This window comes from Rousettus aegyptiacus, unplaced genomic scaffold (genome assembly GCF_014176215.1).
Source record: "Rousettus aegyptiacus isolate mRouAeg1 unplaced genomic scaffold, mRouAeg1.p scaffold_m13_p_14, whole genome shotgun sequence".
In the NCBI taxonomy this organism is placed as follows: domain Eukaryota; kingdom Metazoa; phylum Chordata; class Mammalia; order Chiroptera; family Pteropodidae; genus Rousettus; species Rousettus aegyptiacus.
This window is the reverse complement of record NW_023416289.1, coordinates 7,789,013-7,807,284: the sequence shown is the minus strand read 5'-3', so window position 1 is coordinate 7,807,284 and position 18,272 is coordinate 7,789,013. Positions and strand designations below refer to the sequence as shown.

Below are 18,272 nucleotides of genomic sequence, written 5' to 3'. Positions count from 1 at the left end.
AGTTTAGCCTTTTCTCCTATTCTTAATTTTAAAACAAGTGAGTAAACCTTTTCCTTTTAAATTTCCCTCTGAAAATGCTCAAAGCTCAATTAGATTACATTTATTTCTGTGGCCTCTGAATCATTTTTTTCCTGTTATATCTGTCCCTCATTTTGGGGGGTGGGGGTGGAGGGAGACACTTTTCTCTTGTACAGCAGGTTTGACCAAAGACCTGTAGTGTAATCTCCCCCACGGTGTCCGACTTGAGACCCTCCTTGGTGGCGCCCCCCAGGGTTACCTGCTAGCTTCTCAGCCAAGCAGCCTAGGACGGCAGAAGTGTTCCTGTGTTTGGCAGGATGACCTGAGTCCTGGCAAGCCACTTCTCCATTTAAATTGAGAATTTCTGTCAACTTCTGAAGTGCATCCTAAAAACAGAAATGAATAAGTATATTTGATAAATACACTACTTAGGTTTTTCCCCAAGGCAATTCTTTCAGACAAAAGCTATAACCAGGTGTTAAATTGACTCAGAATAACCATAGGAAAATGATATAATGTACCCAATAATACCATTATTGATGGGAAATAGTATTTGATCAACCTGAAAGTTTTCTTACATGAATTCCTAGATTCCATTTTACTCGAAATGCACCAGTTGTATCAGCCATATGCTATATACTCTCGAATCATTAAATCATTATATCATTTGAGTAGACTAAATCTACCCAAAGGCCACTATAATTTATAACAATAGGGTCTAGTGATGTTGAAGTAAAAAGTTACCTTCGAAAATGACATTTTACCAAGCAAGGACAAATCTCACCAGTTTTGAAGCAAATTATAACAGAAACCGTGTGTAAGCCTGGGCAAAGGTTTGTTCGTCAGTGACTAGGCCAAGACTTTCCCCTTCTGTCCAAAATGTTTTTCCATTCTGGACCTAACTGTCTGAGGTGTAAACTAATGAAAGATGCCAGAATCCAAAATGGTAAAAAAAGGATTCCATAGAATAAATGGACTAAAGCGATGAAAATATTGATACTTTTGTTCTATGTAAGGGATAATAAAGGTTACACTAATCTTTAATGCTTGAGTAAGACTCGAAAGGGCTTTCAGCATAATAGTTTTTCTTAACAGAAAATGTTTTAAAATTTTCTGTTATGAGGAAATTATTCAAAGAAAGGTAATAAAATCGGCTTAGCAACTTAACATTCTCCTCTGGTTTCCAAATAAAGATTGCATTTCAGATACAAATGCTTCAATTTTTAACATTTAAAAAATGTTAAACTAAAGCCTTATAGTAAGCTACTGATAGGAAGATGTAGTATTTCATTAGTAATAAAAAAAAAACAAACTTACATAATGAAATTAATATGAAATAAAACAGACCCCAAAGGTATGAAGAATAAATGCATTAATATCAAATAATCCTGTATTTGACTCATCCTGTATTTAAGCATAGATGACAGTTTCATAAAAGAATTAACTTACTTTAGTGGGCAATGGACATTCATCTAATAACAATGTTATAACAGCTGGTCCCAAAGGATCTTCCAATGGAATAACTCTAATTAAAGACTGGACAACATCCAACCATCCTTCATCTAAGAGCAAGTCAAGAAGATTATACGATGAGCCATTTTTAAAAATGTGAAAATATATAACTTACAACACAAAATGACTTTACATTAAAACAGAAACCCTTTTGGCTTTCACCCTGTAGATTTTAAGCAGTTAATATCTGGCATGGACATAGTCATCAATTGCTGACCACCATGGTAGAGTCAAAGAATCCTAACTCACAGGAGTCTGGTGATTTCTGGGCATCTTAGAGAAAATTCAAGGTATGGTTCTGGGTTCTCAAAATATGATTTAAAACCGTTGTTAGCATTTTACTTATGGCATAGGAGTTAACTGAGATTAAGTATCTGAAGCAGCTGGCTTTATTTTCAGAATGACACTCAGGAAATTAAGGGACAAAAATTATCCTCATTCTAGGAGAGTTATGATCAAAGATCTATCAATGCCACAAAATTTTTCTTGTAATAATTTCAGTGGGATAAAACCATTACTGAGAGGTGCAGCTACATATTCAGGATGCAATATATAGTGCTTATTAATTATTACCCTTGTATAGGAAAATTTCCATACACGAAGGGATTTTTTCTTTGTTGTATATATTAAGTATTTTTGAAATCTTTTATTTAAAAACGTGGCCACATTTCTTTTTGGTTATTACTTCATCTGGAGCTATTTTTTAAAAACTTTAAAAATACCTGTTTCTGCCATTTCGTGCAATGTAATCATCGAATAGGGAGGTTCCTGATCACTGGAAAAGAAACATTCGAGACATCAAATTTGAGGAACCAAGAAATGACAATTCCAAAAGAAAGTTTACACTGAAAATATGAGGATAGAAAGAGAAATAAAAAAAGGAACACAGATGAATGCAGAGAAAGAGGTGGAAGGACCGCCAGAGCTGTAATCTGCAAGGATAAATGCATACCACAAGTGCTCATTTCCAAGGTTGCTGTCTATGATGCCCAGAAATAAAACACGCAGAAGGGCACACGTAAGGACCACCATGTGGCCTGAGGTAAAACTGGAGACCAGAGCCTACGTTCACCTTTACCTCTAGAGGCCCAATGTCAGGAAGGTCAACATCATCTTCCTCATACTTACCTCAAAGAGATGCCCGGAAGGGAGATAACGATCCCAGCTGAGGATTTATGGAAACAAGGGCCTACATAAACATCTCCATTTTTAAGTGTTCTTCTGGGAAATAACACTTTATGCTTCAACTTCAAAATATGGTGTTAGAAGAAAAAAGAAACCAAACTTAAGGAGCTATTTAATATTCTAGACACTTCTAAAAGAGCACTAAATACCTTAATTTGGTGGGTTTTCAAACTGTGATCCTGGGAATCCTAAGTGCTTTAGAAAATTTCAATAATAAATGAAATATCTTCCAGCAAACAATGCTAAATCTAACTAAGGAACAGTGTCACCGTTTATTTGTTTATATATTGTGGTTGTTTTACTATGAAAAAAAAAATGAAAAAACTAGTCTCTTCAATCATTTAATCCTCAGAATAACCTTGTGATATGGGAATTACTAAGTTCATTTCAGGTACTCATTACGTACTGGTTAGTCACATCCTGTGTCTTTTCATAATAAAGGGAAATTCCTATTTAAAAAATTATTTTGAACGATGTAACTGACAGATACAAACATTTCTGGAGAGCAACGTGGCAATAACGAGGTTAAGTATGCACATACTCGACATGCTAGGGAAACTAGGACTCGGAATAGATGTATATGAGGCTACTTGCTGCAGAGCTAACAGTAGGAACGAAAACGTGGAAGTCACCTAAGTGACCACCAGCGGGTTATAGGATGACAAAATATAGTACCTTCAAGTATACAAAGGAACACTTTGCAGCCGCCAGCGGAGTTGAAGCTTCAGATACAGCAATATAGGTTTCAAACATAATGTTCAGAGAAGTTAAAAACAAAGAGATTTATATAACTATATCGGTTATGTAAATTCTTAAAATAACAAAAAACACTACATATAAACTCATAAACAAACATATGGCAGGCAGATTGGAAGAACATAACTTATACTCACTAGAATGGTTTACCCACTGATATTTGGAGGTCGGTGGTAAAGAGGATAAAATCAGGGAAGAAGGGAAACATAACAAAAGTATGACAAGGTCGGCACCCGATAAGGACTACGAGCACCTCAAATCTCTTTACATACGCTTAAAGGACAAACATGTCTCTACACTGAAAAAAGGATAAACCTTTTTGAGGAACAGAAACAGAAGAAATTTCTGGTAGAAGGTGGGTGCTAAAGCCATAGGACCTCCAGGTTCTGGGTCAGGAACCAGACAGAGGTGACCAGGAGCTCTATGACTGCAAGGTAGGTAATGGGGACCAAAACCCACCCTGTGCAAGTGAAGCTGGGACAAGGTTCCCCTCTCAGCGAAGGGAGTTGAAAAAGTTATGAATGACAATCTGAGCTACCACTGGTATAAAGCTGTAAGTCTCTAGCGACAAAAACAAGGCAGAGAAAGCCATGCTGCAGGGTCTGGGCATCTTACAGTGGGATGGGAACTCAGAACCATCAATTTTAGGTTCAGTCATCGACTGAAGGTCCCCGGGACCCAGATGGAGACAATGACAACAGTGAAAGATCAGATAGGAAGAGAGAGAAAACATGAATGACAGAGAGAGACACAGAAAACACACAAACACAAGTGTTGAAAAAAATTTCCACCAAGAGGAGTCTGCAAGTTACAGTCCCAAAGCGCAGGAGAGCAACTAACGTCAACAACGTCAACGATCTGAGGGTAAAGTCACTACCGAAAAAAATGCAAACAGAACTTCAAAATGGTTTTAGAGTAAGTGTATTTAAAGTGTACTTCCTGTAGCAATTCTCTCACTATGACAATAGGGACTGTGCTCTCCTGTCAGATCCATGACATCCTTTCCTAAGTAACACATAGAGAGAAGAGAACAATAAATACAGATTTTATAACTGCATACATTGTTTTAGGAATAGCTTTACTAAGCATCTTTTATGTTTAGTTTCAACAGCTTATAAACTTTATAGGTTATGAAATTCTCCTTTTTTAGTTTCTAAAAAACAAGCTATGTTAACTATGTTTATAAACTGTCTGAACCGTTTTGCCATTATATTCTCCAACATGTCCCTTCACGTTTGCTCTACATCTGCCTAATTTTTCCATTCTCAGAAGAGTTATAAGTATAATTGAGTACAAACAGGCTTAAGGTAAAAGTTTCCCTATTAATCAAATGTACACCAATTGCCTCATGTAAGTGAATTATATGCTTTATCAACAAATTCACTCGTAATTTGTAGTATTTTCCTGAAGCTTATAAATAATCCTCCTGCCTTGCCCCACACTCTCTGAATCACTTTCTAAAAAAATATGGCTAAGTGTATTCTGTACCCGTTTTTCCGGTAGGCTTAAATAACATTGTTTGTGGTTTACTTCCTTACTTGGGAAGGACAACTTTTCATTACAGTTTTATAGTACGTTTTAAATGTCACCATGAAGAAACTTACATAACAGCTTCTAGCCCTTTGCTTGAGTTTGGGGAATGTAAATGGCACAGATTTATATTCACTGGGTATTACCTACAAACATATTATGATTACATTAAATCAAGTTAATTCAGATATCAGTACTACTATAAAGGCTGGTTTTAATAAATTCAGTAAGGCCTCTCAAATTTGTTACGAAGAATATTTGTAAGAACCACTTTCCCCAGCATCTTCTACAGAGAAAAAGATGTGCAAAACAGATATAGTTCCATGAGGGAAAAAAATCACCTCAGAATAATATGCACAGGTATACTTTGCTTAATGCTAAACGAAACTGGGTTTTTACATATTATCAAATATTTAGATACTTAAATTTACTATCAGAGCCTGAAATAAAAAGAAGCCAGGTATAACTTGTAAAATAATTATCATCTATTGAGCAACTGTTAGAAGGCACTATTGTAAATGCTGTATATGTATTATCTCATGATAATCTCTGTAAGAAAAATATTATTCCCCTATTAGAGATGAGAAATCTGAGGCTCAGAGGAGTAACTTATCCGTATCATGTAGTTATGGGGCTGGGCCAGAATTTGAACCCTGGTCCATCATGCTCCTAACTATTAAACTATACAGTTAAGCTAAAATATTTTTTTCAGTTTGAACAATGCCCTTTAATTCCACTGTTATTCAATCTTGGATTTTGCACTTAAGAATTAGACAAAGTGGAGGATAAAAACACAACAGGTACAGGTGTGCCCTGCAGTTTCAATTTACAACTTTCCCAAATGGATCTAAGAGAGCCAAACAAGAGAGATAAAAGAGGATGAAAACGCCACTAGTGTTATGTTCTCGTGTTGCCGACGCAAGTTGCGTGCAGCCAGGCTCTTGGTAAGACAAGTCATCTTGAATCTCTGGTCAGTGGAGCAGACAGGCTAGCAAGATAAGAGTGAGTCTTCGTGAAACCATTTCCTATTGTAGCCTGCAACACAAACTCAAGTTACTATATTCTTTATAAAGACCGCAGATTGAATTAGCACTTTCTGCTACAGAAATGTTTAGACATTTCCAGATGGGAGCAGTAAAACATCAAACCTTATAATTTAGTCTGCCATCAGAGACGAAATAGTCTCCCTTGCCCTATGAGCGAAAGGCTTGGCAAGCACATCCTATGAACTGAAGGAGTCCAAAAGCTGTGGTTCCTGGAAGATCACTTTTCCTTACACAGGTGATTGTCAGGTACTTACTTATCTACAAGAGTCCGTATGACTGCCAGTGTGTCCAGCACTAGCCCATCTACATTTTGTTTCTTTCTCCTTGGTTCATGTGGTCCTCGGCCCCTCCTTGGTGGCCGAACAGGGTCCCGGGGTTGGCTCCTCATGTCAGCAGTGGGTACTGCACTGTTCTCAGCCTGTTGCTGCTGGATGTCAACACTATCTTCTGCTCCACTGTCATCTCGGCAGATACAGGAGTTACCCATGGCAGCAGTGGCACCTCGAGTGCCCAGGAAGTGGGCTATGTGCTCCTCGAGAGTCAATAGCAGACCCTGGCCAAGGCTTCTGCTTGCTAAGAACACGGCCCAACCAAAGACAATCATTTAGATAGTTTTCAGTTTTCCAAGTATGGTTTTCATAATATGGAGTTGAGGAACTTGCATCCTATTTGTTTTTAACAACTGAACGCTGAGAAAAGTTGTTGAGTTGATCTCCAACATTATCAATTACAGGGAATCCTGGTCATCCAGTAACACTTCTAGAAGACAAAGAGAAACAACAAGGAAAATAAATCAAAGATGCTTGGCCACTCAATTACTCAAACTTTCTCAGTTTGATTTTTTAGACATTAGGATTAGAAAGAATAATCATCTTTGGTTATTTTTATAGGTTTCTGACACAAAAATTTATCTCTGCATAAGAAAATTAACAATCAATAATTCTTTTCTATCATTTTATAAAGTTGATTGCTAAACCATATCCTAATAAACCACAGGAATTGCCAGTTATTACTTAAAAAACCACGTGTGGTTCTATCTAAACACAATACCTTAGAAGAATGTGTACAGTTGTTTCAAGGACTTCTTTTGTGGATAAGAAAATGAATTGTCTCCTTTCTTAATATAAGCGTGTGAAAAAATTTAGTATGTTTCAAATGAAATATCTATTTAGATATTTGTTGTTAAAAAAGTTATGATACAAATGTGATGATAGTACTCATTTAATATCAAGAAGAATAAAAGGATAGCTTGTTCCAAATTATCCAAGCTGAGGTTTCCCACTGGAAGCTCTCTGAAGAATTTAGAGAAATCATACAAGTAGTTACAAAATTTTTCTGTTGTGTGAGCAAGATTGTTTTGGGAAAGGCAACTATATATCACAAAGTTACATTCTGACAATGATCAGTTTGTTATACAAGTCTGCTACAAAGAATGAGGATGTACCAATTATCTTTGTCTGGAAATACTAAGCACCTTGTGTCACCCACCATGCTGGCACTGGGAGAACAAGACACAGTCCCTGTCCTCCCAAACTTCGTGGATGGCCATTCTTATCGCACACATTTATCATCATCATCAAAAAAAAAAAAAAAAAAAAAAAAGTAAAAACAAAAAACAAAAAAACCCTAATGATAGAAACAGCTCTTCATTAAGCTGAGAAAAATTTGGTTAGGTCTAGAAAGAAGTAAAGACTTGGAAGCAGGAGGCTGACATGAAGCTGGTAGCATAAAAGTAAAAAAATCATGCCGAGACCTGGAAACTAGGACCCGTAAGGATGCAGATGGACACATAGGAATAGAGACTAATAACATTTGGCTATTTACAATTAGAGAGCAATGGCTCAGGAACAAATAAAATGTATAGTTTGGTGGGATTAGAAGAGAAAAATTACTTCTATTATTTTGGACAGATTTGCAGCAAATTCTTTTAAAACATTTGCCCAGTTTAATTACTGTTCCTAGTGGGGAAAACTGAAGAAAAAAGAGAGAGGTGGATAGAAAGTCTTTACACATATCTAATCTAATTCTAATCTATAAAGAGAGGGTGACAGACAGAGGAGGGATAGGATAAGAGGGGATGGGAGGAGAGAGAGGAGAAGCAACAGACATTATCTCCCTCCAGACGCCAAGCCAGCAATGGCTGAGCCAAGTAAAATTACAAATGTTCTTGGAACCCCCAAAACAGTCAGGCTGCCTTCAAAATTTGGAGGCTGTACTTAAAAGAACGTTGCTGAAATATAGGTAGAAGCATGAAGCAAGGACTCAGCTGGAAATAGCTTTTTAAAAGAGAACACATTCTAAACCAGCAAAGAGTTGAAGTAATGCCATTCCCGTTACTGCAGGCACCCGGGTGAATAATTTGCTTCAGAGGCTGGGTAACCAAGGGACAGGAGACAAATCAGAAATAACTCTTTTAAAGGGTCCCTGATATAAATTTCTATTGATCTTATAAATTATACTGGTTTCTGAGAAAGACCAAAAAGCAATTATTTAAGGAGCGATATACTGGAACTTCTCATAGAGAAGTTCACAGAGAAGGCTCTGTTGGACCAATGCAGATGAGAGGAGGTACAGGCTCCAAGGTTTTCTGGCAGGTTTGCAACTAGGCAGTGAGCAGCCCAGCTGATATGCCAGGAGAGCACTTTCTTAAAATCTTAAAAGTATTATATTAAAAATTTTTATCTGCTAATTTTTAAAAATAAAAAATGTTAAGATCTAAATGTTGCCTATGTCCACAGAGAAGTGAAAGCAAGCCTCTTTTCTGCTGTCTTCTGAAAGGCTTTCTTTTTAGCCCATTCCTTTCCCAGAAGTAAGCCCCTTTTAAAGCCTCATGCGTCTATGTCCATACCTAGTATTACGTACTTACAAATGTGTTCTTTTTAACTTAACTAGGATGATACCAAATTGTTTTGTGATTTGCTTTTCTCTCTGAACAACACATGCTTCTATACCCCTATATATAACTACTTCATCCTGTTTAAGGCTGTAAAGAAATTCATACTCTGGATTATCAGGGTTTCTTAACCACTTTGCTACAAAAATCTATTGCTGAACCAAATAATTCTGTGGGGATAGAAGGGAGTGGTCCAGGATTCCGAACAAAGGAACTCCATTTGGGAATGGAAGTTGGGATGGGCACGATATCCAAAAAGATCTGATCCAACCAGACACATTAAATTGGGAAAGACACACCTGAAGAAGAGATCGGTCAGGTACTAAAAATAACTGGCAATGATTTGAGAATGTCGAGGTGAAATTAAGTCCCAGAAAACAAAGCCTCGAAGGGGAGTAAGGGACCCTATAAAGTTACATTTGAATGTCAATACTTGTAAAGCCATTTAGAATTAACAAAAAAGTGTTAGGAATGCTTGTGAGGAAAGCAGTGGGTTAAAAAGAAGTTTGTTGGAACTCAAATTCTTAAACTTTATTCTACCCAAACATTTTTCGCTAAGGCTCATATAAACTAAATGTAGAATAATTGGCCTGTGCAGATTTCCATTTAGTACAATTTCAAAGTAAATGGAAGACATCCAATATATACAGGTAGTTTTAAAAATCTGACTAAATTTGAAGGTGAAAAAACAAGAATTAAGTGGTTTTTTTTTTATTCCCGCCCCCCCTCCCATTTCCAAATGAACTCAAGTGTAGCTCAGGTCAATTTCTTCCAAGTCATTTTCTGTAAATGACCCAGAAAATTATGTCAACTACAGAATTTGTCAGAGAAGGAAACTGAGCAAAAAAAATTAAAAGTTTTCAAATATTTCAAAACCAAAGACTTTCTTTTTTAAGGACTAGCTCTGAAGACCTGATGTAAAGAAGAGGTTAATTAGGTGGGAGAAGCTGGGAGACCTTTCAAAGGCAGGCATAAAACATTCAAGGAAAAAATAAGAGCTGGTGTCTTTTATAAATTTCTAAAATGAGCACACAGAGTACTTTTGAGGGTTTTATAGCCAAAGGCAGGGCACTTAAATGCACAAAGTGTATGATCTTTCAGATTTTTTCAGCACTAAAAAACGTATACCTTTTCATCTGGAAATGCTTGTCACTTGTGATAATTTTCTCATAGAACAAATACTTTAGGCAAAAGACTGGGTAATGAAGCTAAAAAATTACACTTTAGATAGCTTTCTTTGATGTCACTTCAAAAAGTATTATGTGGCCTGCTTTCCAAGGATCATGGTTTTAAGACCGTGACACTCAGCCTACGGCTCTTGTACAAGATGCCAGAGGCCACCTACAGCACAGGACATGGGCTTTGCAGTTAGACAGACTGGGTGCAGGTCCCAGCCCCGCAATATTTACAGCTACGCATTCTAATTACTCTACTATAGACACACTTCAAAGTGTAGAGATAGGAATAGTTCTTACATCTCACATTACTACTGTGAGGATTACATGAAACAGCGCTGGTGAAAGTGCCCAACATTTAAACTGGATCCCAAACTGCAAGATATAAAATGAGCAGGTAGCTAACCGCGGAGGTAACTAAGTTATCTGGGAGTTGGGGACTCTGGAGTAAGACCCGAGTTAAAAAACTTAGATAGCTAAACAACTTATCTTTCACAAAACTTATCTACTCTCTTCTGAAATAATTTTGACCTATCTACACTGTTAGACAAAGAACCCTGGAAGGGACTGTAACTTAATCATCCCAAAAGTGATGGGCAACACAATTGCTTAGGTATTTCTTAAAATGCAAATTCCTGGTTCCATTCCAAATAGCCAGAATCCAAATTTCTAGGCTGTGGTCCAAGCAAGTATTTTCTTAAAAGCTCCTAGGTGATTCTGATGATGGCCAGGTCTGGAAATCACTGTGCTACAGAACCTAACAAAGAACCTGGCAGAATAAGCAGGACCTACTACTGATTGAAGGGACAAACTAAAACACTAAAGAGTGTTTCTTCTGGAGTCAAAAAAGTTAATTCTCCCTTTCCAGAAAAATGAATTGAGATGATCTTTGAACACAGTCTTTTGTAGAGGTCATCCAAAATAACCCCATTAGAATCCAGTTACACCCATTAGTGATTATGTACAGTGCATATCAATGCAATGATTAGTTCCTTATATTTCCCACCACATCCACCCTATGAAGCATCATAATGAACCTAGGTGGTACTCTGCTTACGGGTAATGTCATCAAAGGTTTGACAGACTGAATGGAAGAGAAAATGAATACCACCTGAGATTATGTAGATCTGTAATACCTATATACTTCGCTTTAACTTTGAAGGCTATTTAGCATTATTAGATGGTCAAGTCGATTTTCAGACCAAAGAAAAGCTAGTCACATAATTTAAATATATACAACTATCAGATTTGCAGCTGTGGCAATTATCAACTGATGTGGCAATTATCAACTGAATTAATGATAATGATACCACTGGATGCCATTGCTTAGTTGAAAGACTCCTCACCACCTAAATGGTAATGCTTTTTAAATCATACTGTTCACAGCCATTTTACTGCAAGAGCATAATTATAATCAACGTTTCCTTTGAGAGGCTATTTCTCTGAAGAGTGGCATTATTTACTTTGATTCCTTTTTTAAAGACTATTCCTTCTATTTCTATCATTTATGATTTATTAAATTTTTGCATTTTATATATTTTTAAAGCTGCTCTGAGAGGGAAAAAAAATCATACTTGGGCTCTCAGTAGGTTTAGTGTTAAAGCACTGAGATCTGGTACTCAAAACACAGACATCTACTATCATAAACAGCTCACCACAAGAGACATCTGGCCAACTGGTCTAATCCTCTCTAACAAATGGTCCAGGAATCAATGATTCAGCTCTTCAAATATTTGCTTGCATTCAATCATAATACAGCTCAGTGACATTAAGAACACTTTCTTTTCTCTGAAAATAAGACTTCAGGATTATGCTGCCAAGAAAAGAGAAGCTGGTTAAATGAATGACCATAGAAAGAAAAACCAACTTCAGGCATGAAATTACTATTGCCGTCATCTTCACCTCATCGTTCCCAAATAGTGATAGAGGATGCAGCATTTTTTTACATTCCACTACCCACTCCTCGAAGGCTAAATCATACAGCATGAACAGTCACAATATATAATACACTGGAAATTTAGAAAATGTTCCTCTCATTAGAAAATGTTCTGGATTTTTTCCTGAGAGTATTATAAGTGATAACTCCTCATGTCATATTTACTGTCCTCCCATTTTATTATGAACAACTTCAAACACACAGCAAGGATGATTTTTACAGCAAAATAGACCCATCACATACCTATCATCTGTATTACATCATTAACTTTTTACTATATTTTCTTTAGCACATATCCATCCACCTCTACCCATCATCAATCTAGCTCATTTTCTGATGCATTTCAGAGTAAATTGCAGGCATCGGTATACTTTCCCCTAAATAATTCAGCATACACATCACTAACTGGACTTCGATATATTTTTAGAGGTTAAATTTACATATAATGAAATGTACAAGTGCTAAGCATATGTGCTGAGTTTTGTCAAATGCATACATCTGTGTAACTCAAACCCTATCAAGACAGAGATCCTCACCCAGAAATATATTTGCTTTTAAAATATCCTGCAGGATACCCCAAAGATCAGATTTTTTTTTTTTTTTTTTTTTTTTTTTTTTTTTTTTTACAGAATTGTGTTTAAATGGGGAAAAAATTGAAGGACAAGACTGATTATTTGGTAGTGCAATAGATAAGAAACATGTACTGTATATCAAGAGTACACTTGCCAATTGGAACAGATACCACCTAAAAGATGTTTTAACAAGAGTGTTTTTGTTTCTAGACTCTAAAACATCTAGTATTTGGTTGGAACTTCACTTTTCCCCAAAGGGAAGGCAGCTCTAATAGTTTTACATGCCACCCAGGTGTCCTAAATTATCTACCTGCAGCGACACTGGCCACCTGAGGTTTAAGTCACACAGAGTACTATTATCCCTTGGATTGTATCTTCAAGTTGTCTTGAGAAATGCACTGGATAATTCTGATACTTCTCTTATGCACTGAGGTTCACTTAAGCAAGTCCATATTTGAAGGAAAAATATATATTTTTTCTTGTTGAACTCTTAGAGTATCTGGAAAAAGCTTCCCTTAAAATACTGAGAGCATTTTAACCCTGTAGTAGTGTCTGCGGTCAGGTGAGACTTATGGCAAAATGAATTATAGAATATAGTCCTGACCTGCAACAGTACAAAGGGAACAAGACAAATCCTTTCGGTATTCAAAAAAATGCATTAAAAATAAAATTTAGGGCTGGGATAAAGTAAGGAATTTCCAGAAGCAAATAAGAGTTAAAAAAAAAAAAAAAGAGAGAGAGAGAGAGAGAGAAAGAAAGAGAGAAGTAAATAATCCCTGCCTAGTCTTGAAGATTGAAAATTTTCCCTGGGACCCAACAAGGAAATACTAAGGAAGAACTGAGGTAAGCACGAATGTTGGCTGCAATACAAAGGAGAAAAACAAATGGACAACTCCATACTATTTGGGATTTCCACCCTCTGCCCAAGAAACCAAACAAGAAATCATACAGATGTGTTATTTAAACACATGATTCATAAATCTTAAGGATAAAAATTTTTCTATTATAGAAAACTCTTTTCTATTAAGAAAAACAAGCGAAATGTATAAACAATATAAATAGCAACACTTTCCTTAGTAAGATCTACTTAAAATAGTGTCTGAAAACATTCAATTGCATGCTCAATTAGATATCTAGAACCTAACAGGTTTTCAGCAACTTTTTAAAGTAAATTTATTCTAAAATCTGTAAAAACAGAAAATGTTACCAAAATATTTATCACTTTGAAAAACTAAGACCTCATTCAATAAATATGAATCTAAGGCTTATATACCAGGCACTGAGCAAAGATGGAAAAGGTCCCTCATCCTCTGGTGAAGGGATGAAGGAAAGACAACAGACAACACACTGAGTGCCCTACCTAAAACACGGTACACACCAGAGGAGCCCATGGATAGTGTCAGGTCCACCAGGAGGAGGCCTCTCGCTCCACCATGTGTCCAGTGGAAACAGAACTTAGTAACATTCAGGCATCTCTGTACAAGCGATCTGTTAGGTGACTATATATAACAGCATTAGCAAAAAGGGTATGGAGGGCTTGTATTTGCACTGCAACAGTCATGTCTTAAATTATAAGCCAAAATATTGTTGGTCCAATATCCCCGACCACAGTGAAAGATTAACCAAAAGCTCGTCAATAAAGAAGCTAATAGTAATTATCATGAAAAATAAAAAACAAAACAAAACAAACACAAGAGGATATACGATGGAAAACCAAGATCGACTTGGCATAATACAGATGCTGCATCCCAATAAGCATCCTTCCTGAACACTGTGGGAACCCCAGTCAGAAGCTTTGCACTGGTGCCACATTTCCCAGGACAGACTTCCTGGGGGGAAAAAGGTATTAGTAATCTCTAATGTTGAGCTAATCTTGGTTTATGAATACCAGGTTTTAGTAATCATTAATAATTTGCTTGGTAGGGTATGAATAAGTAGCTCTCAGGCATATGTGAAGTGTGAACAACTATGAGGCAATGAGAACCGAAGAAAAGGAGCTGCGCTTCCCACGAGGTGGGGCTCCCCACAAGGTGGGGCTCCGCAGGAGTTAGACTTTGAGGATCAGTGCATTAAGTCAGCACAGGAGAGGAAATGTAATTCTTCAGAAGGTAGAAGGGGTAAGAAAGAGCAAACACTGAACCATTAAACTCTGAGATAATTAATAAACTTGCCAAGTAAGGTATTTTAAACCTTCTATTTGATGTCTACAGGACCCACGAAATTATGCCTGGAAACTATAATTTCAAGGAATAAGGAAGCTATAAACAGGGTTCATTCCTTAAGGAGTGCATCAATTCTTTGCTATCTCAAATGCATTCTTAGGTTTCAAAAGCTCAGAAAAGGAGAAATGGGAATATTCTCTAAGAGCCCACCACTTTACCTCATTTAGCCTTGTATATATCACACCATTATCTACAGTTAAATACACTTTTACATATTTAACCAGCAAGTATTCCCCTTTGGAACAAACATTGAGAGTAAAATATATCAAATATATATTTTTCCTAATCATAAAAGCTGGCAAGAAAACTATTTCAAAAGCTGACTTATTGAATAGATAAACTAAAGGGAAAATATTCATTCTTTTGCACTCCTAAAAGTTGTAAAAATCTCCTCCTAAAAGCTGTGGCCCAAGTTTTGGCATTCAGTACTCTCTGACTATTCTGTTTTTCAGTTTTCTAATTTGAATACCAAGAATAAACTATCTGAATTCAATGGTAAGTGTCTTGAAAATGTCAACTATTCGAAGAGAAGCTAAATTGATAGTTTACTACTCTCAAATAACTCTTTTGAAACAGATTACTGGTTCCACTGTGGTTCCCATCTATGGTGCAACCCCGGGACTATCACATTCTATTTTACAAGGATCTTACCACAAAACAGAAAATCTCCAGTTTAAAGTAGTGTAATAGTGATAACCATCCTTAAGAACTCCTAATAATTTCTCTTACTGTATAGTTATTGGAGTATCCAAGAGAATTGTATTTTCAAAGATGCAAAGTGACGTCCCATTTCATTATAACACATTATTTCATTATTAGGCAAAGTATAATGTTCTTGACAGACTGAATTAAGCTCATGAGTTGAAACAGACTGTTGTAAACGCACTTCAGGAACATACAATTTTTTTGTTATTCTCTTGCCAAATTCTTCTCCTATTCACTATAGAGTAACAGACTATTACAAAAAATGCTAAGTTTTTATTTCCCCTTGATTCTTGGCCAACTTACTAAGTAAAAAGTTATTTTGCTGAGAAAGCAGAAGAAGTCCACACAGAGTATGCTGGAACCCTTCCTATAATCAATAATTTAAAAATAATTATGGAGTAAGAAATAATGAACAGTTCGTGAAAACAGCAGAAAGCAGGTCAAAGAAAAACATGAGGCAGTAGGTCAGGACATGTATCCTGGGAAATCAGAAAACTCACAAAAAGCACCACGGAATTTAAGAGTAGAAAAACAGGAAATACAAGCCAGCATTTTGTTAAAACAAAACCAAAAACCACTACAAAAATCACAAATTACCTAATATTTGGAAAACCAGCTCTAACAAATGCCATTCACCAAGTATCAGGAAAATGTCATACCTGAACACAAGTATCTTATAACCTCACAGAGGGAGCTACAAAGCGAGATGTCAAGAAATGCAAACTCTATATATACAGTGAAAAATATAGAAATATTGCAGAAGAGAAATTTAAAATCAATTGCTAATGTCCTGGAAACGAAAAAAAAAAAAATGGTCTCATTTATAAAATCACAACTGAGGAAGCAAGGTATTCACTACCAGTAGACATCCAATGGCCATGAATACATACACACACTCACACATGCACACACACACGGGAAATACTCCCATATAAAGAAAATATTCCCATATAGGAATATATATGTGAAAATATATATGTGAAATATATATATATATATATATATATGAGGTAGTTTACATTATTGAGATCAAATTACTTGGAGGAAAATTTCAGCTGTCGGGGAAAAACTTCCTCAAAGAAAAGATATTACAGTGCTGCCTCCTGCCAGTACCCTTCCATCCCCATCTAAGCAGGGGTTGAAACCATGGGTTTAGATTATATTATGACCTAAAAAGCAGTAAACCTTGTTTTCAGTACAATATGGCTCCCAGCACTCCACAGGCTACTGTATTAATTCTGCTCCCTTACATCTATGTACTGTTTCAGTTTAGAAAGTGCCTTCACTTCTTTATTCCTCAACAGCAACCTGTTTGGTAGTAGAATCACAGCACTTTACTTTCACAAAGCATGTAGTTTGTAAAGTACTTTCACACACCGTGTTATTTTAGAGAAGAACCTAAGGAAGTTGTCACTTGTCTAAGGACAAGTAGACGGTAGGCGAGTTGCTCGGCCACCTGCCAGACTCCACTTAGTCAATAACAGACACTTTCAACCCTAAAGAGTTCAAAGTACAACACTCCAGGCAGAACTGCAGTCTCAGTGGGCCATCTCTGCCTTGGTCTCCCTCCCCAAAGACAGGGAGATTGAGGCAGCAAGTGGGGACAAAAGCCCGATCTAGAGTCCCGCAGAGAGTGTGTTGGTGGGATGGACTTCCCCGGCCCCACCTGCATTAAGACCAGAGTAGCAGAATTCTGTATTTAAGACACCTGGTCGGTCTCCAGAGAGAAGGGTCTTGACGTTCCTGGTACCCTCTCACTATTCCCGCCGGGGCTTTCCTATGGATGGGGGTCTCTTCCTCCCGGAGACGCCCAGCAGTCCCCTCTCCCCAAGGCCCATACCCATTTTTCACATCAGGCCTCTGGAGTAGGAGAATCCTTTAGCTCTGGCTCCCAACTCCTAGCCTCTCTGTCGGCTGTATCTCTCGACCCCGAGGTATTTCTACATCTCCCTAGGGAAGGTCTGCCTCCCACCCGTGCCACCTAAACCTTAAACTCCACAAAAGGAAACCCTTCCAAAGTGTCCTCCCATCTACCTCTTCCGCCCTGGACACCCCCGAGAACCCTCCTAAATATCAAGAACCTTCCAGGAGTTACCTGCCTCTCACCTGGGCCCCTTTAGCCGCGACCTCCTCAGAAAGGCGACCCCCAAGAACCTCCTCGGGTCAAAAACCCATTAAAGGGGAAACATCCTCTTCCAGGAACCTCTTCGGGCACCTTCAGCAGGCGACCCAGCGGAGAGCCTCCGGGTTCTTTCTCGGGATCTGCCCAACGCCAATCCTCCCAGGCCTCTTCCCGGAGCTTCCCCGGACCCCAGTCCCTTCTCCCAGCCGCAGACTTGGGCGGCTGTCCCCCTCCCTCGCGGTCGTCCCCGGCTCTCAGACTTCCCCCCACTCCGCGTCCCCAGGGGCTTCCCGGAGCAGCGCGGCCGGGCTGCGGCACTGACTTTCTCCAGCTCCCGGGTCCACCCAAAGGAGGGGGCGGCGGCGGCGGCGCGACTCCTTTGTGACAGGTCCGAGAGAGCCGTAAAGATGGACGCGAGGCCACGGCACTGCCATTACGCGCGGGGCCCACCCCCGCTTCTTACAGCCCCGGCCTCCCCCAGTCCCCTAGGAAACGCCCCTTCCTCGGTGGCAATCCCTCTCCCTGGCAACCAATCACCTTTCAGGGTGTGTGTCACGTGACCACACGGCCCGGCCCGCCCTCTGGGAGAGAGCTGGCCAA

The 18,272-nt window shown here is 38.1% G+C and overlaps 1 protein-coding gene across 7 annotated transcripts in view; it reads right to left on the bottom strand.

The window, feature by feature from the left end:
• The window catches only part of RSPRY1 (ring finger and SPRY domain containing 1), a 39,089-nt gene extending 20,932 nt beyond the window's left edge, over nucleotides 1-18,157 (bottom strand). The window contains exons 1-5 of one of the 7 annotated variants that reach the window (XM_016128485.2): nucleotides 17,646-18,157; nucleotides 6,302-6,806; nucleotides 2,253-2,305; nucleotides 1,468-1,580; nucleotides 278-404 (exon numbers count right to left, since the gene is read on the bottom strand). In XM_016128485.2, coding sequence (XP_015983971.1) covers nucleotides 278-404; nucleotides 1,468-1,580; nucleotides 2,253-2,305; nucleotides 6,302-6,651 — 643 coding nt within the window. In that variant the 5' untranslated portion in view covers nucleotides 6,652-6,806; nucleotides 17,646-18,157. Of the gene's footprint in view, nucleotides 1-277; nucleotides 405-1,467; nucleotides 1,581-2,252; nucleotides 2,306-6,301; nucleotides 6,807-11,770; nucleotides 12,645-17,645 lie in introns of those variants that run through there. The other 6 variants (XM_016128483.2, XM_016128484.2, XM_016128490.2 and 3 more) reach the window with 6 other exon arrangements.
• Between the last annotated feature and the right edge of the window lie 115 nt (nucleotides 18,158-18,272).